Below are 25,793 nucleotides of genomic sequence, written 5' to 3'. Positions count from 1 at the left end.
GCATCCGGGCCAGGAGAACCCGAAGCTCATTGCTTAGCCTACCCTCCTGGTAGCTAGCCATGGCTTCCCCCAACGCACCACTGGGAGCTGCGTGACGAGCCCACTCCACGCACTCCACAGGTGTGCGAAGGGTTGTTCCTCGGCGAATGTTCCATCGTGGAACATACACTTCATTGGAATCCGACACTGCAAAAAACAAAAAGCAGTTAGGAAAAGATGATAAAAAAATATATAAAATAGGCCAAAAGAACCCTACGCACCTGTAGGGTCAATAACAGGCCGATAGCCGCCAAACCCATCACCTGAACCCAAGGGAAATCCATCCAAGAGGTCAGGCAGATGGGAAGGAGGCAGAGGTTGGAGATAAGCCCCATGCATACCTGAAGGATCGGCCGTCGTTGCCGATGACGGAGGAGGCATGGTAAAGGCCGCCGCGGCCGCCGCGGTCGCCGCTGCGGAATCCGCAGCAAAAGTAACCGCCGGCTCGGTGAAAGATGCGGTAAAAATGGCACTCACAGCCAGCGGTGACGTCATCACAGCTGGAACAGTCGGCTCAAAGGAGTGAGCAACTGAACCAGCGGAAGCAGGCGCAGGCGCAGCCGCCTGGGTCGTCGCCTCAGGTAGGCTGACCAAGCCTACCGTCATGGGCGGAGGGGTACTCCTCTGCGCTCCACCCTGGAATGCGTCAACATCCACGCCTGCACAAAGAAGATAAAGTGTTAATGACGAAAAGCTATGAAGTTAAAAAGATAAAGTTTGTACTTACGGGTTTTCTTGAGCCTGAAAGTGCGGACAGGCGGGGACGAACCCGATGGAGCCGGCCTCTTTGCGCCGCTCACCATTGTCATCCTGGGCTCTGCGGAGGTGACAGTTGTCGCAGCCTCCGGAGCGGTGGTCTTATCACCACCGGGATTCCCCGCCACCTCTTCGCTCTCGGTCTCCGAATCAGACCGAGGCACCGGATCGGCAGTGGAGGCCACCTTCTCCTTCCCCTTCCCGCCGGCAGCCTTCTTCTTCCGCACCAACGGAGGACCATCTGCGGATTCCTCATCAGAACATAAGATTAGAGGAATTCCAGCAGAGGTTTCAACATTGAGGGGTCGAGGGTTGAATAGCGCCTTACCTGGCCGCCTGGCGCTAAGGATCTCGTGGCCTATCGGGTAGACCTCCACGAACCGATCCGCCGTTTGTTCTAGGATGGGCAACTCGTTCTCGTCTAGAGCGCGAGTACCCATCCGAGCGGGACCGTCAGCCTCCCGCGGGTACATGAGCGACTGCAAGTCGTTTCCCTCTGAAATAAACAGGAAAGAAGTTAGAAGAGATTCTAAATCAACAAAAAGAAACAAAGCATACCGTAAGGAACAGAGTTCGAACCGTATTCGAGGACGATTGGGATCTTTCGCGCATCCACATCCTTCCACACCCGGCTCATCCCGAGCATCACCATCCCGGACTCCGCAAACCGGTAAACCGGAGATTGGACTCGGGATATCTTCGAGAACCATTCCGCCTCCTGGTAGTTGGAGGCGTGAAGGCTGGGAAGTGCTTGCCCGTTCTTGAATTTCATGGCAAGGGGGATGGCGCGAGCGGAGATGTAGAAGAACTCCCGCTTCCACGACCGAAAACTGCGCTCGGTTGCGCAAATCTTCAAACCCTTGATCCGGGTTATCAGGGTATACCACCCCTGGATGCACCTCAAAGAGTAGAAGGTCATCAGGCGGTCGACATAGGGCTCAACGCCCAGAATCCGGCACACCCACTCGAAGTGACGAATCTTCGCAATCGCCATCGGGTGCACCTCGGTCAGGTGCACACCGTGCCTCTCCAGGACACGGTACACAAACTTTGTCAACAGGAACCTAAGCTTCCCATAGACAAAGAATGCAGCATAAACCCCGATCTTGCCTCTGGGGGCATCATACACCGTCTGATGTGGTTCAGGAAACTCAGGCTCGAGAGACTCGAGCATGAACTTCCTGACGACGTACTGATACAGATCGACAGGCAGAGCACACTGGCACTCGCCAGCAGTACTCTTGTCATCGGCAAACACCCCAGCCTCCTGGGCTGTAGATTCGAGATCACGAGAAGACATCTTGCAGATGAAAGAAGAAAACGATTTCAAGGGAATGACTCGACTGAAAAGATGAGTATTCGCCGGAAATCGTTTTAAAGATGAAGAGAAGTGAAAGTGTGAATTACAAAGGACCCTCTCCCCCTTTATATACTAATCGCAATTAATGCGATCAATTTAATGCGGAGGAGAGAGAAATCGAAGGTGCAATGAAACTATGACGCGTGGCAAAAAGCAAGCTGGCAACAGCTGTTGAAAGGACGTGTACCATTAATTTCGCGGCCACGCGCCCGAAAAATCGGGCCCACGCGCCTGAAAAAGCGTCTGGAATGACCATGTACTGTCACGTCACCATAACTTCCTGCACGTCCTGACACAGTCAGAAGAAACCGTCGCACGACGTTTCAGAAGTTTGGACTGTTCTTATCCTTTCACCAACTCTTCGAATTTCAAAATTCAAAAAGATTCAAAAGTAAGCGGGAAAATACCCCTTACCTTGGCAACCAAGTAACCATAAGACGGGTGCGGGTACAGTGTAAAGGCAAAACCCTTCACATACTTAGCACCTGCAGGGAATTGAAGCCAAGAATACCTCGGCAACCAAGTAACTATAAGACGGGTGCGGGTACAGTGTTAAGGCAAAACCCTTCACATACCTAGCACCCGCAGGGAATTGACGCCAGGAATACCTTGGAAGTAAAGTAACCGTAAGACGAGCGCGGGTACAGTGTCAAGGCAAAACCCTTCACATACCTAGCGCTCCGCAGGGAATTGAAACCAAGAAGGATCTTCTGGGCAATGCTTGCGGAAACGGAAATAACATCCCCGCATAGCGGGAACGTCGAGAACTACATTGTTTGAAGCTCCAGGATGGAATTGGTGGTTTTAACATAATTGATCACTATGTTCAAAACTACCAAAACCTCATGGAGAATCCACACAAGTGGGACTCAACGCTCCTGACTTGCGAGGAGGTTACAGACCTACCCGCATCATACCCAAAGATCAAGCAGGAAAGTCGGGAATTTCTGCAAGTGACAAGGACTTCCGCGGGAAGAATCCCCATAGAAAACCTTAAAACTAAACCCTTTTCAAAACCCTTTGCTTAAGTCCAAAAGTTCACCTCACTTTATTAAACATTCATGAGAAGAACATTGGACTGGGGGGACTTGAAGAGGTAAGTCCCAGCAGAGCCCAGTTGGACCCGCAAGACTCACCTTGAAGAGGGACGTCTGCGCAGAAACCAACTGGATCCGCAGGACCCACCATGCTCAGAGACGTAACGTCCTTACGCGCAGTACGCAAGCTGTTCCCGCAGGAAATGCCTCCCAATGAAGTACTCTGCCTGTTCCCGCAGCTGCGGATACAAGCCATCAGGGAAGGCCACCCGCGCAGCAAGGCTACACGCACAAGGCACTTAGCTCTCAATCACTCAGTGTCACCTGAAGGAATGAGCAAAGCCGGGAACAATCCCGCACAAAGGCGGGAGGGGGAATACTCCCGCCCAAAAGCCAGTCCGTACGATACGGGAAGATCTTTTGTACTGTACCTGACGAGGTATGGGCAAAAGATCTGACTAAAGATACGACAGCTTATTGACAACAGTATGGCGAGCAGCATGCTCCTGTACTGTATGTCACTATTAGCCGCTGCCTACACACCAACCCCTGTCATACCACGTGCATAGCCGGCAGCTGGTGGAAAAGGAATAGTACACAGCAGGCCTGGTCACTGTCAGCCGCTGCCTACCCACCAACTACCAGCAGGGCACGTGCGTAGGCCACAGTTGGTAGAACAGGAATACTATTCAGCCGGCCACACCTCCTTGGAAACCTACCTTCGGCTATAAATACCCCAAATGGTATGATCATCTCATCTAATCACATTATCATCATATTATACCTGATATCTGCTCTAGCAATCTCTTAATATACATTTATATTTAAAGAGCAATCTAGTCTGATTCTCACGCCGGAGGGTGGTCACAAGGAGGAACCCCCCCCCCCATTCTCAGTGACAAGCTCACGGTATCTGTTCTGCAGGTTATCAGAAGAACCATCTTTGCCGGGTCTAACCCCTCGTGGGAAACATATATCTAACCCCCAGGTTACCCGTAATCTCCCGGGGTCCGGTTAGTGTTTCTTCAGGTGAGAAGGTGTAAAACTGTGTATTTACACATTATTTCCACTCGAAAGCATGAACTTACCACCGCTGCCTCCTTTGGTCACCATACCATCTCTCGTGGCCAGTAACTATCGTTAATCATTAAGAAAACTGAACAAAAAGCATACGTAAAAACGTTGAACCACCCACGCTCGTTGCGTCGTGTTAACACACAAAAGTTAGACCGAAACGAAAATATAGAAAATAATAACTAAGTCAACTTAACATCTAAACGGTACAAAAGAGCCTATAAACGGGAAAAAATAGACATAAAAACGTTGAACCACACACACGCGTTGCAGCATGTTAACTCGCTAAATTTAGACCGAAACGTTAAATAAAATTGTAAAAGATGAAAAATATACGGGGCCAAAGTTGAAGTGGAAAAATATTGGGGGTTAAAACTAAAAAATATTTTGTGACATATTTGTAAACTATGAAAAGTACAAGGGCCAAAAGAAAAAAATAAGTCGATAAAAAAAATTACAAAAGCATAAAATACAAGTATATATGCACACAATCTTCCACAAATGTATATATATAAATTAATCAATTAAGGGTTTTGATGGATTACAGACTAATTAAGTTTTAGCTTAGTCAAACCAACCCTTTACTTGGCCAAAATTATTTTTTGGTTCAACATTTTAAAATTTACAATGGCAACAATATCTTAACTCTATAAATTTTCATATCAATACAATATTCATTGTATTTGAATACTTCAAATAGTGTTATAACAAATAATTTGTTGTGTTACACACCAACTCATCTAAATTCAATTTTTTTTTTCTGTTCTTGACCCTTTACCACATCAATTTCAAGAACATGCATATCAAAACCTTGTAAAATGTTTATATTGAACATATGCAACCCACTTTAAACATTATTTGTAGCACTTTTAAGCTATTATAAGTTATTAATAGGTCTAGCATTAGCATCATCAAATTAGAACCATAACTCCACTTCCATGACAAGAACTCCAAAGAATACTTGTGGATTGATGGGGACCCCGCAAGCCCTAGACACAACACAGAAGATCTAAGTCCTAACTGTGACTCGAAGGAAGACAAGAATTAGTTGCGAAACAGAGAGAAACAATCCATCCATGGAATGAAAGATGTGAGGGACATAAGTCCCAAATGGGCACGAAGGAATCCAAAGACTAAGTTGCAGCGCAAGTAGTAATTGATTCTAGATGCTCCTATACCTAGAAATAAACAAACTACCCAAGATAAAGCAAGAGCAGGCCATCACTGACTGTTGTCAAACCATAAGACGACAAGTATAAAGAAAAATCCTTAATACACAACAATGACTTAATAATAGTACATGCCAGGAAGCTATAATGTCAACTGATGGCGATGAATGGCATTAATACCACCCAGAAACTCATTGCACTTACATCAAAAGGGTAGGACTTTCTACACAAGTAATACCGCCCAGGCTCATATGTCTGACCACATGCTTCCTTAAATAAGTAATCACCTCTAGTATGAATAAAGCTCTCCACATTAAGTTACGTGACATCTTCAACCATAAACCTCTCATACTCGTCATCACGTTATTAGCTTATTATGATTAGTTTACAACTATACATTTATGCTTAATACATCTTATATACATATTGACTTGAGTGTTTGAATGTTCTTGGAGCCCAAGCTCCAGGGCCCTGCTAACGAGACTCTTGTGGTTGCAGCTTATGTGCTTAAGGAAAGGAGAAATGAGGTTACATCGCCAATTAGACGAATCTGAACCAAGTGAATCACTCTCTAGATGTGACTTTTGAAGCAACATGGATCATTGATAAATCCAAGACTTGTATCAACTTATAAAAGTGTTGGAAACACTTCATAATCTTCATTTTCCAATAATAAAATATTCTATAGCACCCAAGTCCCAATATTGGGAGAAAAAAGTAAGAAAAAATAGAACACTAAAAGAAAAACGAAAGGTTGATTAAGTCAACATTCCTTTCTTCTTTTAATTATCAAGAATATTAAGCTTATCAAGTTTAATTTAATCATCTCTTAAAACATATTGAATATCACATACCTATGTAGAAAGATTTCACATGCTTCAAAAAAGTGCTTATTTTGAATTCACATGACATATCACGACTATATATACATTAAACTAGATCTATAGGTTTATCTAACAACAAAATCACATATCTCTATCTTACATCATCTCTGTTTCCTCCTAAATTTGAACAATAAATATATTTACATATTGTCATACATATACATCTTTATATACATTCATTAAAATAACCTCTAAGTTACACACAACTTACTCATTCTTGTGACTTGGTTAAGAATGCCGTTAATCTTCTATCCATGCTGAAGTTTCTTCAATTCCTGATCATCATCGACTTCTCTCTCAAAACAGAATTCCGTACTTTTTTTCCTTGTCTTGATCTTGTGGAATCATATTAAATATTTGACGATACAATCGGATTTAGAGTTCTGATAGCGGTGATGAAACAGGAGTATTAATTAGGTTAAAACATGAAAGAATTGTACTATAATGCTTTGGGGTTGTACACTTGTAAAGTTTGATGTGTCCAGATAAATAACCCGAAATCTAGTTTTAAAAGAATTTTAAAGTAACACATCCATTTATTCTTGGCATGCTACATATAGTACAATACAAATCAATCATAATATCTAAAAAAATATACACAGTAAATATCCAATCCACATAAATGAAAAAAAAAACAATAAAATTAGAATATTAAAAAGCAAAAATAACCCAATAATATGTTACCCCCAAAATCAAATTTGAACTCTGAAAAATATTAAAAGGCATGCATCAAGTAAAAATTAAAAAATTAAAAAATTAAAAAAAAACTAATCTTTACAAAGCGGTTTAACCTTTTGTTTGCAGGATCTGGGTTTGGGTCATCGGTTCGAACATCTTTCGCTCGTAAGTTTAATCTCAATCTAATCAATTGATTACATATGTTCATTTATCTATTCAATTTCTATGCATTTGTGTTATCAATTTCTGCAATTAATTGATTTTTAAGTTGAATTTTGCAAATCAGTTTAGGGTTTAATTTGATCTGAATTGTGTTTATTACATTATGTTGAATTTGGGGGTTTTTTGTTAATGATTGTTATTTATAAATGTTAGCTTACATTTGAGTAATTTAAGTTCATATCTGTAATGGGCATCCAAAATCTTGCAAAATTTTAACCAATTTAAAAAAAAAATTATATAAATATTTTATCAAGTTAAAATTTGTATATCGAAATAGAAGGCAAACGGGCAGCAAGTTGCGCTGCTAGCCTTTTTTGGATTCAAGAATGATGTGTTTAACTGTTTATGTTTTAATGTTGTGTGCTGCATTGTCGGTTTTCGATAATCTTTTCGTGAGTACTCAACTTGCATCGTACTCCAGGAATATGATTTTGGGCTGATGACATTTTGGGCATATTTGCATTTCCGATCGTATGTTAAGGAGTTGATTACATATGTTCGTGTATATATCCAATTTTTATGCATTTGTGTTATCAGTTTATGAATTAGTTAGTTGAGTTTGTTGAATCAATTTAGGGTTTAATTTGATCTGAATTGTGTTTATTGTGTTGTTATTTATAGATGGTAGCTAATATTCGAACAATTTAAGTTCATATCTGAAACGAGTATCCAAAATCTTGCAAATTTTTTCTACCAAAATTTGATTCAAGAATGATGTGTTTAACTGTTTGTGGTTTTAATGTTGTACGCTGCATTGTCGGTTCTCGAAAAGAAATTTTCATGAATACTTAGGAATATGTTTTTGTGACTGATGACATTTAGGGCATATATGCATTTAGTGTAGCTGTGTAGGTGCCAGATATTATGATTATTTGGATTAAAGAGGTGTTTAGGATGGATTTATGAAATAACTTATCTACTTACTGCGTTTGTTTACAAGCATTCACACATTTTTGAGTGTTTGAATCTTGGTTATAAAATGCACGCATAATGTGTGATGCGCATGATGCGGTAATGAGATTGCATCAGGTGTAGTGATGAGCTGCGATTCCCGGATGTGAGGATGATGCCATCTAAATCGCATAATACGCGATGCGGTCTGATGTGCGCATTTGTGAGTTGAAGTTAATTCCTGCATAGAATACATGTATCATATGCTGTTATGCATAGACTCCTTGTACACATAGGGTTAAAGACTTGTTTTGGTTATGCATAAAACTTCTTTGGTGGTACTATAGCTTTTTTTTATAATTTATTTATTTTAATCTTTTATTTTTTAGTGTTTAAAAGTTACCAAATTAAAATATTATCTACAAATATTTTTTTTAGTATTTTTAAATAGCAAACGCCTCACATACGTCATACGTTATGTGCGCACATTGCACATTGCACATTGCACATCAGCTTGTTGGATCAAAACGCATTGCGCAGTTTAAAACCAAGGTTTGGATGAAGCTATTGTTTTATGGTGGCTTATTTTTTATTTGTATTAGTTGTTAAAACAAGATTGAAGCTGAATCTGAGACTGCAAGAAGTATTACACAACAACTTTAAAGGTCATGAAAATGTAAAATTATGCTGACGACAATACACGGAAATGGAGTCAGAAGTTTCCTTTGATCATGAAGCGTCCAGTCAACCTGATGATGTTTTTATTAAAGATGTAATTACATCTGAAACAAATCTTGTTACATCTAATCAGCCAGGTAATGATTAGTTTGTTTTATCAAGGTTCTTTCATTTTGCTACATTTGTTCATAATATTGGTTGTTTATGTAATATATCTAATTCAGCAAAGAAAAAAACACGGCAATGGGCAGCATGGACATGTCAAGAAGAAGAAAGCTTCTTTACCGCATTACGCCAAGTTGGCAAGGCAAGTTATACTGTGATATTATATCCTACATATATGGATGAAGTTCATTACAAAACACTAATTTATCTCGAAAACAAAAGGAACAAACCTAAATCGTTTAATTTATTTTATCAAGCGTTTATATTTTTAATTTTATTTTTACTTGTTAAATGGAAATGCATTTGTTATGTACATAACTAACCATTAAGATAGCATGTGTTTTTTTTTCTAAACGTTTAATGGCACATGTTTAGGTAATGTGTAGGTAATATAAACTACAGCTGACATGCAAATGTTTAGGGTCAATGAATAAACGAATTTGGTTCAATTCTTTTTATGAATTTTAAGAGAGATGAATATACATTGCATTTCAACCATTTGCTTATATATCAAATTTTTTTTAGACTAAAATGAATAATTATATTGTTCTTCCTGTTCTCCCAAAAAACTGGCTCCTCCTAGAACCCTCTCATTTCACACACACATATACATACATACACACGGAGATGATTATTTCAGAACACCAAATTTTTACGAGTATACACAGAACAAATCTAAACCATTTAACTTTTGGATCAATTGTTCATATTTTTAAAATTTTGTACTTTTTACATGCACTTGTGTATGTTATGTACATAAAAACCATCAAACTAAATGATCATACATTTTTTAGTTTTGTACCGTTTATCTACGCATGTGTAGGTCATGTCTAAACCAACAATCAAACTAAATTGTTCACACACACACACAAGACTGCAAAAATGTATACTTTTTTTTTCTCCTTGTTCTTGCAATATAGCGTTCTGGATTGATCCTTCCCCTATACACGTGTGCATATTTAAATGGGAAAATAAATACATGGTGCTAATATCTTATGTGCCGGTTGCAGAATTTTGAGAAGATTACTTCTCGTGTGCCAAGTAAAAATAAGGATCAGGTTATTCTTTGTTTATACGAATTTATGTTTAATTCTTGTGTAATATAATGTTTTCTCTGTTTTTTTTTTGTTTTTACTTTTAGTTTCTCAATCTGAAGCTCAAGTTACCGCTCTTTTCAGGTTAGGCATTATTACTATCGTCTTGTAAGACGTATGAACAAATTGCTGGGCCCTGAACTTTCTCTTGATGCCAAAAACTCTAAAGACACAAATGCTGCTATGCTTCGATGGTATATTATTCATCTCTATTTTTACTATAATAACCTTTTAACATATGGTCATATTTTATATCAGATATATGATATAAAACATATTTGTTTTCTTTTTCAGGTGGTCATTACTTGAAAAACATAGCTGTAAAGCCTCTAAACTTCACTTGAAGCCTCGCAGATTCAAGATTTTCATGGAGTCTTTGGTTAGTTAATTCTCAAAAAAATATGGTTTTTATTATCTTATAAAGGCATTTTATGAATTATTATTGTTATTTTTTATTTTTGTCATGAAGGAGCACCAGCTATTGAAAGATCGAAAGAAGAATATAAGAAAAAGACCGAATCCGGGAGGAAATTGTTCTACCGCACCAACTAATAATAAACCAGCAAGACAACCTCGCAAATCAGGTAATTATATTTCATAAATTTCTTATTAATTGTAATTGTTTATATATCTATAAAGTTTAGTTTTTTCTAAAGGTAATGCATATAAAAAATGGGAGAAAGCTGCAATTGCTGGTGTTTCTTTGGTTGCTGATGCTGCTGAACATTTGGAACGAACATCATTGGATAATGTGACTAATAGTGTAAAAAATGTAAATGGTGAGTTGCATGTTTAACAGAACAAACGATCGAACACGATCAATTAAACAAACGTGGCTTTCTTGTTCGCGTTCGGCCATTAAGAAAAACTAGTGTGTTTGTGTTTGTTTATGTTCGTTCATTAACAGTATAAACGAACGTAAACAAACATCACTGAATATAGATGAAAGAACGTAACTGAGTTAAAACCAACTAGAAGTAAATCTGAACAGCAATGCCTTGGGCCAAAAAAAAAATATAGACTAAGTTGTAACTGGCCTAAAAGTTTTAAATGAATAAATTAGTGAATGTAAACGAACAATCTTAAACAAACAAGCACAAGCGAATTTAATTGAACTAACGTAAACAAACTTTCATGAGCATAAATGAATACAAAACTTTGTTTGCTCTTTCGTTTAATGGTTCACTGAACGTTTGGTTCGTTGACGGACCATCATAAACATAGCCTCTTTTTTTTCTTTTTTTTTTTCTAATGTGAATGTATGATTTGCTATCAGGAGTCACGGGTTTGGACCTGATTTCAGAAAGCATCCCCCGAGTGCCAAATTTTCATCAAAATATGAAACTTAAACTTCAACTCTTCCCCATTGATGAAAGTACACGCAGAGCATTGGAAATGGTAGGAACTAATAAATTAAATGAACATTGATTATTAAGTATTTATGTTGATTAAATTTTGTAATTTTTTTTCAGGATAATCACAACCCGCATCTGGAGCTAACGTTAAGTACACGAAAAAAAATATCATCTGTTTTGGAACATATGAATCGAAAATGGGGTGGCTGTAGCATAGCTTCTGGAGAATTAACACTTGTGCCTTATTATGTTCAGACATTAAATATATCAAATTGTCAAAAATGGACTCAGGATTCGGTTTTAAGTGCTGGAGATGTATATGCAGCGACTGGAAGTCCTTCAATTTTCCGCTTAAGGTTTTTATATTTTCGTTAAAGAATTTATTTCTACATGTTACGTCTAATAAATGTTTTTTTTTTTTTATTATTTTAAGGTATGGTTGGTTTGCTAAGACGTGGTCAACACTGGAATGGGCTGACAGTTTGACTAACATAAGTGTTGGTGATTTACTCTCTGAGTTATCTCACAATCAAGATGCCAACTGTGTTGATTCACCACTGCCACCTGGCTTGCCATGTCAGCGACAGATTTCATTCAGTTGTGACTCATTTGATGCTGCAATTGCTGCACATATAAATGGCAAAAACACCTTCCAGCCTACTGTTGTATCTTCAATTTGGGATGCAGATGAAGCGTGTGATGCCTTTTCGTTCCCAAAAAAAGTACAAGTTTTAGAAAGTAATTGTGGAGATGCTGCTACGAGCCAAATTCCATCTGCTGCTCTTGTTGAGGTTTAAATTTTAAAATAGTTTCAAATTTTTTTCTTTTAGGGACAATTTCACACACACAATATATAGCTGAGAATGCATTATGCGGTATTCGCAGTTGTCAGCATATTTCAAGTACTGAAACAAACACCTCTCTATATACATATGCATGTATATATTCAAAATCCCATATGCCCAAAGTTTCTTAATAGCATATATACTTTTTAAAATCACTAAAAATATCATATGTATCCGTTTTAAAGTAAATAAAATAAATCAGTTAGTTATAATAGTCTGTTTCACTAAATATAAACTAATGGGAAAATAACATTATTGCTGTGAATCGTCAAACTGAGTAACACTCTTCGTTTATGCAGTGAAACACAACATTATAAGTAATTGGTTTTCATTTTATTTACCATGAATGTGTAAATATGATATTTTCAGTTTGTTGAAGAGTAAATATAATGCTATCAAATTTAGAAGGATACATAAATATTTATATGATTTTGTTATTAATTCCTGAAATGACAGTGTGAATAACATATCTTGAATCATACTAATATGATTCCGTTTTATCTTTTGTTCATAGAATTCACCTGAACAAAAGGAGCAAAATGATGATTATCCTGCAAAAGTGCATTCAATGGACTCGTGTCACTTTAATGAAAATCCTGAGGATGTTTCAGCAAAGGTTGTCAACTCGTTAACTGATGTATACTGGGTATGTCCTTAAACATGATTAATTTCATATATATCTTCTAAACTTCATAATATCATATTTGAAATGATTTTGTAAACTAATATTTTGTGTTTCTTGTATTGCAGCCTGATTCGTTAGGACCGTTAGATTTGGATGCAGCATCATGTAGATATACTGGCGATGTTATTTTAAGCGACAGCATTGGTGGATTGAATTGCCTTTTAAACAACAGCCTTGATGCTTTTCATAATTGTTCATTGTTTGGATTGGAGAAAAGAGAAACACCATTAACAAAACTTGGAGCTCAAGAAACCGTTTCTTCTTTCGATCAAAAACCAAAGAGTGAAACTTCAGGTTGATTTGACACAATTAAAACCGCTTGCATTTGCTGAGATGATAACCTTTTCTTTTCATGTTAATATGATATCAAATATCGCGATCTGACTTTAGCATCTTCTGAAGGGCTCATTTTTTTTTATTATAGGAGACTTTTTTGCTAATGTTGTACAAAAGTTTAACTGTTGATTTGAGGTTTGTGAGACATTTGCTTATCATATTAATCATCTTTGATGATTCCTTAGATTGTATTTACATATAAAATTGTTTTGGGATCATAGAATGTGTTCTCTCTTGACAAATGATGTTTATTAGTCTCTAGATATGAAGTAAGCACTGTTATGTGTAGTAACTTGGAAGTGTTTGTGATTGCTTCTTAAAAATATCCATCGGTTTGTTGCGTCGTTTCGAATGTATTATACATAGGTGACAATTCCTAACCTGACCTGAAATACGACAAATATATAATCAGTTTATTTTAAGTAAAAGTGAACTAGTGTTGCTATAACTTGATGTATGAAACAAAAATATAAGCAATTTTTGTAAGTAAAAGCAAAACTGTTGTTACTGCAAGTAACATGATATATAAAACACAAAGTGAGGAGTTTATGTGCATTACTTTAAAAAATATTTGTATTTCAGAGCCTCGACTAATTTAAAAAAGAATAGGAATTCAAATATAAAAGAGTCAGGTTGTACGCACTTCTCTGATATACTATTCATACACCACTAACATATTACACAGATCGTGCAACATTTTTCACATATCATACGGGTCGTGTAAGGTTATACGACCTGTATGATATGATGAAACAGTTTATACGGGCTCATAATATGATAGTGATGTGTTGTGTCATAAGTTATACAACAAATATAACCATATACGGCGCATATGACAAGTGTTTGTGATTGCTTCTTGAAAGTGCTCTTCTGTTTACTACCTTTTGACTGACAATAAGTTGTTTTGAAGTGTATTATTTAGAGGTGGCAATTCCTGATCAAACCCGAAATATGTCAAAAACATAATCATTTTTTTTCCTAATAGAAGTAAAATTATGTGTAACATGATATACAAAGCTAACAAACGAGTGAGGAGTTAACATGCAAGAATCATTAACATGCAAGAATCATTTAATAAAAAGGAAAGAAACATTGATTCTGAGCTTCAACTAATTTAAAAGAATATATAAATAATTAACATTAGTGCTATAGGATTTGTACAACGAGAGAAAAATTTGAGGACTATAGGATTTGTACAATTGTACCAAAATTGTTTCAATGGAAGGACAACGTGGCTACAAATCCAACCATATGTCTTTCTATGTTCGTGCAAATGACTTAATGTGTTTACGAGGAATCTACCGATCATCTTTTCACTTCATTTCTGTTTTACACGTTATTTTTGCAATTTATCATTAATTAGTGTCACCTATAGTCTATTTTCACTTTCTCGGTTCAGGACCTACTATTAATTTAAGATTCTAACAACTCAAGTTGTAAGAAAAGCAAGGTGTTACACGGGATAATTCTTTCGTCGTGTTTGTGTATTTAGAAGTCAAGGAACGAAGTCATCTTTCAAGATAGATCGGCTAGCATTACGAAAACGGTGGAGAACATAAAAGCATTAGGGTGTTTTTTTGGATAAAAAATCAGTTTACTTAAAAATTTGTCTATGAAATGATTGGGGTAACTTTTCTTTGTAATTCTTTCATGTTGTTAGTTGCTAGCTCCTTGCTTATTGTTTTAATGAAATTCGTTGTTGAAAAAAAAAAACAAACTTAGTGTGTTCATAGGCCAAAAATTTACATGGCCACCAGCTTGACTTCCGATATTATAATTAAAAGGTAGGGAGGTTACTTGAGCTTAGTGCCACGGGCCTGGTTTTGTCTTTATTCACGTCTAACCTGCTTAATAAACATATCATGTTTTGGTTGATATATTTAGTTTGTTTAATTAAATATGTCGTGTTTCATTTTGTGTAAATGAGTTAAGTCAAACTTGAAATTGACTCATTTGTGACTTATTAATTACATTATATATTAATTACAATGTGCACATGTATATTTAGTAATTATATTTTTATATGTAATTTTATAATTATAAATTTATATGTAACATAATAGATTATGTAGTTGTAGATGTATGTATATATTATTATTATCTTAATAATTATATATAAACGAAATATTTAAAAGCTCTCGGTCTGCTTTATACATCATCTCAAGCTACCATATTGTTTTATTCTTAAATGGAGGTTTCTCATGCATTTGACTCCAATTCACGGATATGGGTCTTACCAAACCCAGATAACCCTTAAGCGGGTTATAACTTATAAACATATCATTATATTAAAAATTAATCTCACCGAATATTTAATATGAAAATCCCATAAAATATGGATATACTAAAAATTAATATCCAATTTTTTTAAAAAAAATATTATTTATAATTAAGAAACAATTTTATAATAAAAAAATATGTGGGTCATGAGTTTCACAAACCCATATAGCTTTTAAACGAGTTATAACATATTATTTATGAAACCCTTTAATTATCAAACCCTCAGTATAGTATTAACTTTCTTACAATAAATAAAATCAAAATTCAGAAAAATATATAAATATTATAAACAATAAATAAATAAAATCAAAATCTTAAAAAATATATAATTATTATAAACGAAAAATGAAAACTGCTCCCGTAATCCTGGTGATAAAACATAGTTTTCTTAATGTATTCTATTTATGTAAATATAATATGTTTATTTAAAATCGTGAAATCCGTGGATAATTTTGTGAAGATTCAACTTTAAAGGACCACATAATAATATGTTAAAAGGCAAGTGGTTGAAAGATTTTTAATCAGAGGAACATTCGAGATTAACTAACATTCTAGAAACTACTTATAGTACTTTGACATCTTGCTACCGTCAAAATATCTAGATTACCATATCAAATTACGGTAACTTCAAATACTACTTTCATTTTTTAATATTCATTTAACTTTAACTAATTTTATAATAATAAAATTGAGAGAACCAAAACCAATCCATCAAATATTAACGTGAATCGTCTTATACGGGTCGTGTTCACTACCTCACGGGTTAAATCCGATACAAATCTGAAAACTTATCATGAACAATATTAAGTTGAAACTATGTTTTACATCATCAAAAACATATAAATACAAATACATATATCATAATTAACATTAAATTATATAGATTTACACTTATTTGTGTAACCTTTTAAATATTATCTTAAAATACTTACTCAAATTAGCCTATAACATAAAAATACATTTGAAAAAATAAACAAAAATCACACCAATTAAATGCGTCACCTCACAAACACATCTCTCTCTACCTAATACACAGTCACCCTCATATTAGATTTATTATGCCATCAAAATTTAAAAGTGTGATTAAGTTAATTTATTATTATTATTATTATTATGTGTAAGCGTAATTAATCATTTTATTTCACAATTTATTTAAAGAATAAGCAATTAAATATAATGATATTGGAATTCAAATTCTAAAGTGTGATTGATTTTTGTTATTATTATTAACAACTAATTATTTTATTTTAAAACCAAATTAAGTTCAAATAAATAAACATTCTAAGATAAATGTAAATAAATAATAATAATAATAATAATGTTAAAATTAAAATTAAAAAAAGAAATAGATTTCTTTCCTAACAAGAAAGGATTCTAATCTCTATATATCACTCATCCTCTTTACCCAAACCCTCACATTCTCATCTAACGAAACAAATCCACAAATTCGTCGATCTGCAATCAAGAACAATTCAATCATGAGTAATCAAGCCGAATCATCCGACTCGTAAGCAACCCTAATTCCATCTCTTTCGATTTCGATTTAAAGATTTGATTTTTGACATAAAGTTTTGATTTTGAATGCAGTAAGGGCACAAAGCGAGACTACAGTACGGCGATATTGGAACGGAAGAAGGCGGCGAACAGGCTGGTGGTGGATGAAGCCATCAATGATGATAACTCTGTCGTGGCCTTGCATCCTGACACCATGGAGAAGCTCCAGTTGTTTAGAGGAGACACTATTCTCATTAAGGTAGTCTTTTTGATTTGGTATTCTTGATTAATTTGATATTTGGTGGTTTAGATTGTGTGTTGATTTGGTGTTATAGGGTAATTAGGGTTATGGATCTGATAACTTGTTTGTGCTATGATCTGGTTATAGCCTAGGTAGGGGATGCTTGGGTCGGGTTCAGGGTCGGCTCGTTTATTTATTTATCAAGTAGTTAGTTGTTTTGTTTATATGGTTTTATAATTAGTTACATAGCTATTTAGGATTATGGTTTTTATATGGTTTATGAATTTTTTTTGTATGTAATACTAATTGTTATATAAATATGTTCCTTACTAAAAGCGCAAGCTTTTGTTTCATAGATTCATAGGTTCATTGTTTAAACTTACATTGTTATTCTGAAGTTAGATGTAGTCTTTGGATTGGTATTTTTGGTAAATTTGGATTGTGTTATTAGTTTAAAGATCAATTGTTTTTTGCTGATAGTATATTGAAAATAGAATGTTGTTATGATGTCAAATGGGTAGAATAACTATGAGCTGCTATAATATGATGAGGTTTTTTTTAGTCGAGGTGGCAAAAGAAATCATATTTTTATGTAGTTTTATATTGAAGGGCTATCTTGAAACCTGTACTTGGTAGTTTTGAGTTTTGTATATATAAACATAAGTATATTGTTAATCAGGACTCACTGCTAATTTTTGAAAACAACTAGAGTTTCTGAATGTGGTAAAGATGGGGATAAATTGCAATTTTTTTTAATTCAAATATGTGTAACCTGTGGTTTGATTTTTTATTCACCTAAAGGTGTAAGTCATAGGATCCTCTATTTTGCTCACAAAACTTTATTTACAGAGATTTTTAATGTATATTTTGCTTTCTATCTATAGGGAAAGAAGCGAAAAGATACTGTTTGTATAGCTCTTGCTGATGATACCTGTGAGGAGCCCAAAATTAGAATGAACAAGGTTGTCAGGGCTAACCTACGAGTCAGGCTCGGTGATGTGATCTCTGTTCATCAATGCCCTGATGTCAAGTATGGCAAGCGGGTGCATATCCTTCCGGTTGATGATACCATTGAAGGCGTTACTGGCAATCTGTTTGATGCTTATTTGAAACGTAAGTTCTGTTTTAAAAAAAATGTTATTTTGCAGATTAGCTTATCATGCTTATGTCATTATGTGCTAATATAATAATAACGATCGATATTTTTGGTTTTCAGCATACTTTTTGGAAGCATACAGACCTGTGAGAAAGGGTGACTTTTTCCTTGTGAGGGGAGGAATGCGGTCTGTTGAATTTAAGGTTATTGAAACCGATCCTGCTGAGTATTGTGTTGTTGCACCTGATACCGAGATCTTCTGTGAAGGTGAGCCGATTAGAAGGGAGGACGAAGATCGTTTAGATGAAATCGGTTATGATGATGTGGGTGGGGTCCGCAAACAGATGGCACAAATCCGTGAGTTGGTGGAGTTGCCTTTAAGACATCCACTGCTTTTCAAGTCAATTGGTGTCAAACCACCAAAGGGAATTCTTCTTTATGGACCTCCCGGGTCAGGTAAGACTTTAATAGCCCGGGCTGTTGCAAATGAAACTGGTGCGTTCTTTTTCTGTATAAATGGGCCGGAAATCATGTCCAAGATGGCTGGTGAAAGTGAAAGTAATCTTAGGAAAGCTTTTGAGGAAGCCGAGAAAAACGCACCCGCGATTATTTTCATTGATGAAATTGATTCGATTGCTCCCAAACGTGATAAAACAAACGGAGAAGTTGAAAGAAGAATTGTTTCACAGCTTTTGACTTTAATGGACGGGCTGAAATCACGGGCCCATGTTATTGTGATGGGTGCAACCAACAGGCCCAACAGCATTGACCCGGCTTTGAGGAGGTTCGGTCGGTTTGACAGGGAAATCGACATTGGTGTTCCTGATGAAGTGGGCCGGCTCGAGGTGCTCCGTATTCATACCAAGAACATGAAGCTGGCTGAGGACGTGGACCTGGAAAAGATTTCTAAGGAGACACATGGGTATGTGGGTGCTGATTTGGCCGCTTTGTGTACTGAGTCAGCACTTCAGTGTATTCGTGAGAAGATGGACGTGATCGATTTGGAAGACGAATCGATCGATGCTGAGATTCTTAACTCGATGGCGGTTACAAATGAGCATTTTAGAACCGCCCTCGGTACTAGTAACCCATCTGCTCTTCGTGAAACGGTTGTTGAAGTTCCTAATGTTAGTTGGGAAGATATTGGTGGGCTTGAAAATGTTAAAAGAGAGCTTCAGGAGGTATTATCACATCTTAATCTTAATTTGTCTTTTATGATATTATTTACGAGTTCATTTCATTATGGTGTCCTCTGTTATGCAGACTGTACAATATCCAGTTGAGCACCCTGAGAAGTTCGAGAAATTTGGGATGTCACCATCCAAGGGAGTTTTGTTTTACGGGCCACCCGGGTGTGGTAAAACACTTCTAGCCAAGGCTATAGCCAACGAATGCCAAGCTAACTTCATCAGCATCAAGGGTCCAGAATTGCTAACCATGTGGTTTGGTGAAAGTGAAGCCAACGTTCGTGAAATCTTTGACAAGGCCCGTGGTTCCGCCCTTGTGTCTTGTTTTTTGATGAGCTGGACTCTATTGCTACCCAGGTTTGTTATGTTCTGTTATATAATATGTATTATAATAATATAAATGTAAAGATTATATATTAATTTAATTGCTTTTGTCGCAGAGGGGAAGTAGCCAAGGAGATGCAGGAGGTGCTGCTGACAGGGTTTTGAACCAGCTTTTGACAGAAATGGACGGGATGTCGGCTAAAAAGACGGTTTTCATCATTGGTGCAACTAACCGACCCGATATCATTGACCCAGCTCTTTTGAGGCCTGGTCGTCTCGACCAGTTAATTTACATTCCTCTTCCGGATGAAGAGTCTCGTTACTCGATTTTCAAGTCAGCTTTAAGGAAATCACCTGTTGCAAAAGACGTTGACCTTCACGCGCTTGCTAAATACACTCAAGGATTCAGTGGTGCTGATATCACCGAAATCTGCCAGCGCGCGTGTAAACACGCCATTCGTGAGAATATTGAGAAGGTAAGTTTAGATATTAGAGGGTATTTTAGTAATTTGATCGTAACATAGTAACTTAATCTACTGTTTTTAAATTTTTTACAGGATATTGAGAGGGAGAAGAGGAGGAGCGAGGACCCGGAGGCTATGGAGGAGGATGTGGCGGATGAGGTGGCGGAGATTAAGGCGGCACATTTTGAGGAATCTATGAAGTTTGCGCGAAGGAGTGTTAGTGATGCTGACATACGCAAGTATCAGGCGTTTGCTCAGACACTGCAGCAGTCTAGAGGGTTCGGGTCTGAGTTTAGGTTTGAGACGAGCGGTGCCGCTGCTGGTGGTGGTGCTTCGGACCCGTTTGCTGCATCTGCTGCTGCAGCTGATGATGATGATTTGTATAACTGAAGTTGAAGTGCACTCTTTTATCTTGAACTTTTGTTATCTATGTAAACTTTATGCTTTTGTTTTACATGACTTATTCCTCTTCCTTGAATTTATGTTTATGAAATGTTTCTTGAATTTGTGGATGATCTTTGTAAGTTTGTTTTTTACCTTCAGTTCTCTTTGATTGCGACTAGGCGTAGTAGAGGTGCAAATCCTAACCGGTTAACCTAACATAACCAAAACTGGTTATTAACTGGTACAGTACAAGCTGGTTAGTAACCGATGGCTAGGTACTGATTTGTAACCAGTTAACTGAAAGTGCTAATTATGTTTCTTTGATAAGGTTAGTGTTAATTAATAGGATTATTGGTTAACCGGATACAAATTTATTTTACAAATTAGATGCAATAATTTCAACTTGTTTACTTTATAAAGTAATTTTGTTTTATTTATTTAGGTAGATACTTATTTGGATTTGTTTAATCTCCAAGAGAAAAGTCATTGACTCATTCCAAGTTGAGATCATTTATTTTGACCTTGGACAACTATTGCAAATATTAATAATTAACCTTTTGTTTTATTATCATTTGGTAATGAAAATACCGATTAAATTAATTTTCCACTTTAGAAACCAGTTGAGTACCGTAACCAGTTATCGGCAATAATTGGGTTTGACTAATAACTGGCTACGGTTTTTAACCACTATTTCAAAAACCGATTAACCAATATTTATCGGCAGTTATTGGGTGACTATTTGACCAATAACCGGTTACCTAATTTCAATAACCGATTAACCAATATTTGTACCTCTAGTTGTTAGCATGAAAAGACGGTCAGGTCAACCAATGGGTCAAAACAGGTTTGGATTAGGCCATGTTGGGTCAGGTCAACCAGAGGTTAAACTGATTTGTGCCAAAACATGATAGGCAAATGGATTTTGGTTAAACTTACTATTGGTGTGAAAACATGATAGGTGGTAAATTGAGAGAGTTTGTGAGGTAAGAGAATTATTGAAATCATTAGCTGTTTTATTATTGATTCAAGTTGCTGTTATCTGTATTGACACTTCAATAGCAAACCAGGTATACACCCTTCAGCAGCATTACGACTGTAGTAGTGGTGTGGCGGTGACGGTTGTGATAGTGGTGGAATGACCGATAAGTTAGTTGTATACTTTTATAGGAGTGACCCCTTTAACCAATTGTATAGTTCTATAGGTCTTTGATAGAGGTTAGTGCTTGTGCATATCTATTTGCTCTTCTATGTGTAGATAGATACTTCTTATCATCGTATGTTAGTACTGTTTGATTACTATCAGCTCTGATTCTCTTTAGCTATTTGTAGTTGTATCTGTTATTTACCATTTTGCTATTCTAGAATAGGGTTATACATATTATATTTTAGAGTAAAATAGAAAAAGAAAAAAGAAAAAGAAAGAGAAAAGAAAGAAATTGGGGTTGAGGGTCTCTACGGTGACGGTATCTCTATTACTTTGCTGGGATAGGTGTAAAGTTCGTCACTATCACACGCTTCCCAGATCCTACGAATAGCTTTGCTCACATCAATCCATTTACGCATTTAGCTATAGGATAGCCCTAAGTAAGAGGAAGTCATGATTTACACACTTTTGAATAAGAAAAGGTAAAAAGTATAAAACCCTTTTAACCAGTAATACAATTTGGGAGACATATCTATCCATTTAGCTAAAAAGATTGCCTAAAGAATTATGAGTCATGATTTACAGGTGTATCATGTATGATTTGAAAAGAAAGGGCCAAAAAAATTAGGCGAAACCACAAAAACTTTCGCTCCGAGTTGGTACCGGTACCCAAAAAGGTACGGTGTACCGGTACCGGTATTGAAGTTAAAAATTCGGGAAATACCGGTACCGATCCCGAACTCAAAATGTTGGTACCGATTCAAACCGACAGTACCAAATCGGTACCGAATTTGCGCATCCCTTAGTCCGACCATTCCACCCACTTGGTTTATCGTTTCCCAAAACTGTAGTTAGCAGTTAAATCCAGAATATCCATCGAAACAAAGCAAGGAATATCCATTCTACTTTCATAATTCCATACCCATGCTGATTTAAACAAAACATTATAAAACCCATCATAATGATAAATAAATAAATAAATAAATAAACCTTTAAAGAACCAAGAAACAGTTCTGTACATGATAATTTCTTTGCTATAAATTCAAGAATAGAAAGTAAATAATTTATTCAAAGACCTGCTAATTTTATTGATCAGTCGAGATACGCCTGATGCCTATGTTTAAAATTCCACCATCGTTTCTTTTTTCTGTATTCGGGTGGCGGCAACTCTGTTGAAATAAACACAAAACATATCAGTCAAATCTGGTTCATAATAATAGCATTATTAAACACATTAAATACGTAATATATATACATAAAACCCAAATCTGGTCCATAATAAAAGAGTGTAAAACATACCTCCTTCAGGATAAATCGAGTTGTAGTGCACCTCGGCCCAAAAGCTCAAGAAAATAACTGCTAAAGATGCAAATTATCAGCACATATAATAAAAATGCTAGTTATACTAGTAATAAAATATAAATTGATGAGTAATAATATAGATAAAGATCTGAACATTACTTCGCTTTGATTTCTGCACTTTTGGAAGAATCTCGATCGAACACGTATCTTTAAACGAGGTTAGAACAAAAATTTTAACCCCATACTGCAAGAAAAAATCGAACAAATAATGTAGATAAAGTTTTGACCTTTCTAATTTAATTAATAATAAAGTCAAAGATGGACAATTTACAGAATCTGCAGCTGCCTGCAAGGTGACATGATCTCCCCACTCTCCACTCCTATAATAAAATATATATCTCAAAACCAAAAAAGAATTGATATGTAAAATGCAGAAAAAGAAGTTAAACGACATACTTGGAAATACTTTTTAAGTAGTCACCATAAGCCATCGGGACATATCCTTCATACATTTCTGGATGTGATTTAAGCTGACATGTTGCAAATAAATAATATTATTACATACTACAACACACATATAATATAAGAAATATAAGATACAACGCAGAGTAAATATTACCTGATTAACAACTTGTCGTCTCACAAATTTATGATGCTCTGGTGATCGGTAAAACTGGTCCGATAGAGCACGAAACTGAAGAAAGAAAAACAGCTCATTAACTATAATCTAAAAAGCGGTTATATTATTATAACAAGCTTTTTTTGATATTATAACTGACCTGACAGTTACCATCTCCTTGAACTTTTGATTCAATCAAGTTATACATCTGCAACCTGAAAGTAAACAAATCTTACATAATAAATACACAATTATGCATGAATATGATGATATAATAAATAATAATAAACAATCATACGAGCTTAAAAAATGTAAAACCTGTCCAACAGCCTTTGATGATCGGAAGTAGCCTCGTCGACTGAAGGGATATCTCCATTAACTTTGGGGATATGCTACATAAAGATAATATAAGCCATTATTAAAGTAAACTGCAAATATTAAATAAAAATATTTCATTTTTATTTTATTTTATTTTGCACTTACAGGAACAGGGACAATTTCAAGTAATCTCTTGCCTACTTCTCCATCAAGCTCAGATTCATCAGTTATTTCAAGATTATAAGAATATTCATCACCATCAAAAGATCGGTTTTCGGGGCTCGAACACGAACTTGACGGGCCCATTTCATCTGTTTCCTGTAACCTAGAATCATCACCTGCTAATCAACTAATACTATAAGTAAAGTTGTAAATGATACGTGTTTTGATGTTTAGAGAATGAAAGAAACCTACCATAATAATAATTATTATTATTTGATGATGGGCCGCCATACCACTCATGAGTCTCATTAGATGTTTGCAAATGACCCACTTGATTGGATACAACAGATTCCTCATTATCATCAGAAATCGAGAGATCCAATAGTTCTTGTTGGAGAGAGTGAGCTAGCATTTCATCATTTTTCACATTGTTAAATTCCACTTCTTGATAACTATTTCCATAATACTGGTCATGATGTATGTTCATGTTATGTTGATTGCTATCACCATAATATTCAGAACTAAAGATTTGATCCACGTTTAGGATATCAAGACCCCATTTAAGAACATCTGCATCCGGTTCACACATATTCTCACACTTGGTGAGGTAAAATCACAATTTCTACTCCAGATAAAGCACTCTCCCTGTATTTCAAAACTGGTTTTAGAATTTAAAAAAAAAAGAAAAAAAAGATACTTAAAATATAAAATGGCGATTTTAATACATAAATCTGAGTTTTCCCCAACTTTCAAACAGAATTCAAAAGGACATGAATGATGATACAAATGAGCATATCCTTACTTCAAACTTATTTAACAAATACTAAAAATGATCAACTGCATATCATCAACTTCATGAATCAAGTTTGCAAATTTAACACCTCATAACACTAACCCAACACTTAAAACCATAGTTGTCAAAGGCGCGAGATGCACTCATAAATAGCACATTAATTTATCATATCACATATTCACTAAAATTCTAGAATCGGTGAATCGCAAAACATACACAAACAGATAAACGCACCAATCAATTGGATACGCATACCTAAAAGGCTAAAACCGATTACCTGCAAATCCTTAACTTCAAAAATCAATCGTGCAAGTTTAACACCTAATCCAACACGCAAAACAAATTATCAGCTAAAAGGATCATCCTGATCTATATCAATACATTCATCTCCTTTTCACTAATTTCACCGTTAATTAATGATATCACATCTTCAACAAATATCCTACTTCAAACTTATTGAAGAAACACTAACCGGACCCCGGGCAGATTACTGGTAACCTGGGGGTTAGATAGATGTTTCCCACGAGGGGTTAGACCCTGAGAAGATGGTTCTTCTGATAACCTGCAAAACAGACACCGTGAGCTTGTCACTGAGAAGGGGGGGGGGTTCCTCCTTGTGACCACCCTCCGGCGTGAGAATCAGACTAGATTGCTCTTTAAATATAAGCGTATATTAAGAGATTGCTAGTGCAGATATCAGGTATAATATGATGATAT

At 35.9% G+C, this 25,793-nt stretch overlaps 2 protein-coding genes and 1 pseudogene across 3 annotated transcripts; 2 read left to right on the top strand and 1 right to left on the bottom strand.

Moving 5' to 3' along the window:
• The first annotated feature begins 7,078 nt into the window (after positions 1-7,078).
• LOC143574235 (TSL-kinase interacting protein 1-like) lies at positions 7,079-13,276 on the top strand. Its single transcript, XM_077058904.1, has 13 exons — positions 7,079-7,162; positions 8,713-8,925; positions 9,013-9,095; positions 9,964-10,011; positions 10,132-10,241; positions 10,342-10,426; positions 10,517-10,631; positions 10,704-10,826; positions 11,324-11,445; positions 11,520-11,758; positions 11,836-12,193; positions 12,762-12,893; positions 12,998-13,276. The coding sequence occupies exons 2-13, from the start codon at positions 8,817-8,819 to the stop codon at positions 13,229-13,231; spliced, it is 1,758 nt and encodes a 585-aa protein (XP_076915019.1). The 5' UTR covers positions 7,079-7,162; positions 8,713-8,816; the 3' UTR covers positions 13,232-13,276.
• Positions 13,277-16,998: 3,722 nt separating this feature from the next.
• On the top strand, positions 16,999-20,901 carry LOC143574218 (cell division control protein 48 homolog D-like; annotated as a pseudogene). The gene is made up of 7 exons (XR_013142552.1): positions 16,999-17,055; positions 17,136-17,301; positions 18,168-18,396; positions 18,500-19,560; positions 19,643-19,923; positions 20,007-20,366; positions 20,448-20,901. The product of XR_013142552.1 is annotated as a cell division control protein 48 homolog D-like (transcript).
• A 1,841-nt stretch (positions 20,902-22,742) lies between these two features.
• Positions 22,743-24,873, bottom strand: LOC143574234 (OVARIAN TUMOR DOMAIN-containing deubiquitinating enzyme 12-like). The gene is made up of 10 exons (XM_077058903.1): positions 24,536-24,873; positions 24,287-24,459; positions 24,122-24,195; positions 23,964-24,018; positions 23,804-23,878; positions 23,641-23,714; positions 23,516-23,564; positions 23,344-23,428; positions 23,182-23,238; positions 22,743-23,051 (listed from the first exon to the last, which is right to left on the bottom strand). The coding sequence occupies exons 1-10, from the start codon at positions 24,870-24,872 to the stop codon at positions 22,975-22,977; spliced, it is 1,056 nt and encodes a 351-aa protein (XP_076915018.1). The 5' UTR covers position 24,873; the 3' UTR covers positions 22,743-22,974.
• Positions 24,874-25,793: the final 920 nt, after the last annotated feature.

The sequence above is a fragment of the Bidens hawaiensis genome, unplaced genomic scaffold (assembly GCF_021521415.1).
Source record: "Bidens hawaiensis isolate Kalapana, Puna unplaced genomic scaffold, B.hawaiensis_p1.1 tig00026862_1, whole genome shotgun sequence".
Lineage (NCBI taxonomy): Eukaryota > Viridiplantae > Streptophyta > Magnoliopsida > Asterales > Asteraceae > Bidens > Bidens hawaiensis.
The sequence above is the reverse complement of the archived record's forward strand: the minus strand, read 5'-3'. Positions and strand labels throughout refer to the sequence as shown.

Coding starts and splice junctions, on each gene's coding strand:
- LOC143574235 (XM_077058904.1), top strand. CDS start 8,817: ATGGAGTCAGAAGTTTCCTTTGATCATGAAGCGTCCAGTCAACCTGAT. Junction 11,446..11,519: donor CACGCAGAGCATTGGAAATG/GTAGGAACTAAT, acceptor ATTTTTTTTCAG/GATAATCACAACCCGCATCT. Junction 12,194..12,761: donor CATCTGCTGCTCTTGTTGAG/GTTTAAATTTTA, acceptor TTTTGTTCATAG/AATTCACCTGAACAAAAGGA.
- LOC143574234 (XM_077058903.1), bottom strand. CDS start 24,872: ATGTGTGAACCGGATGCAGATGTTCTTAAATGGGGTCTTGATATCCTA. Junction 24,196..24,286: donor TTGAAATTGTCCCTGTTCCT/GTAAGTGCAAAA, acceptor ATCTTTATGTAG/CATATCCCCAAAGTTAATGG. Junction 24,019..24,121: donor CATCAAAGGCTGTTGGACAG/GTTTTACATTTT, acceptor GTTTACTTTCAG/GTTGCAGATGTATAACTTGA.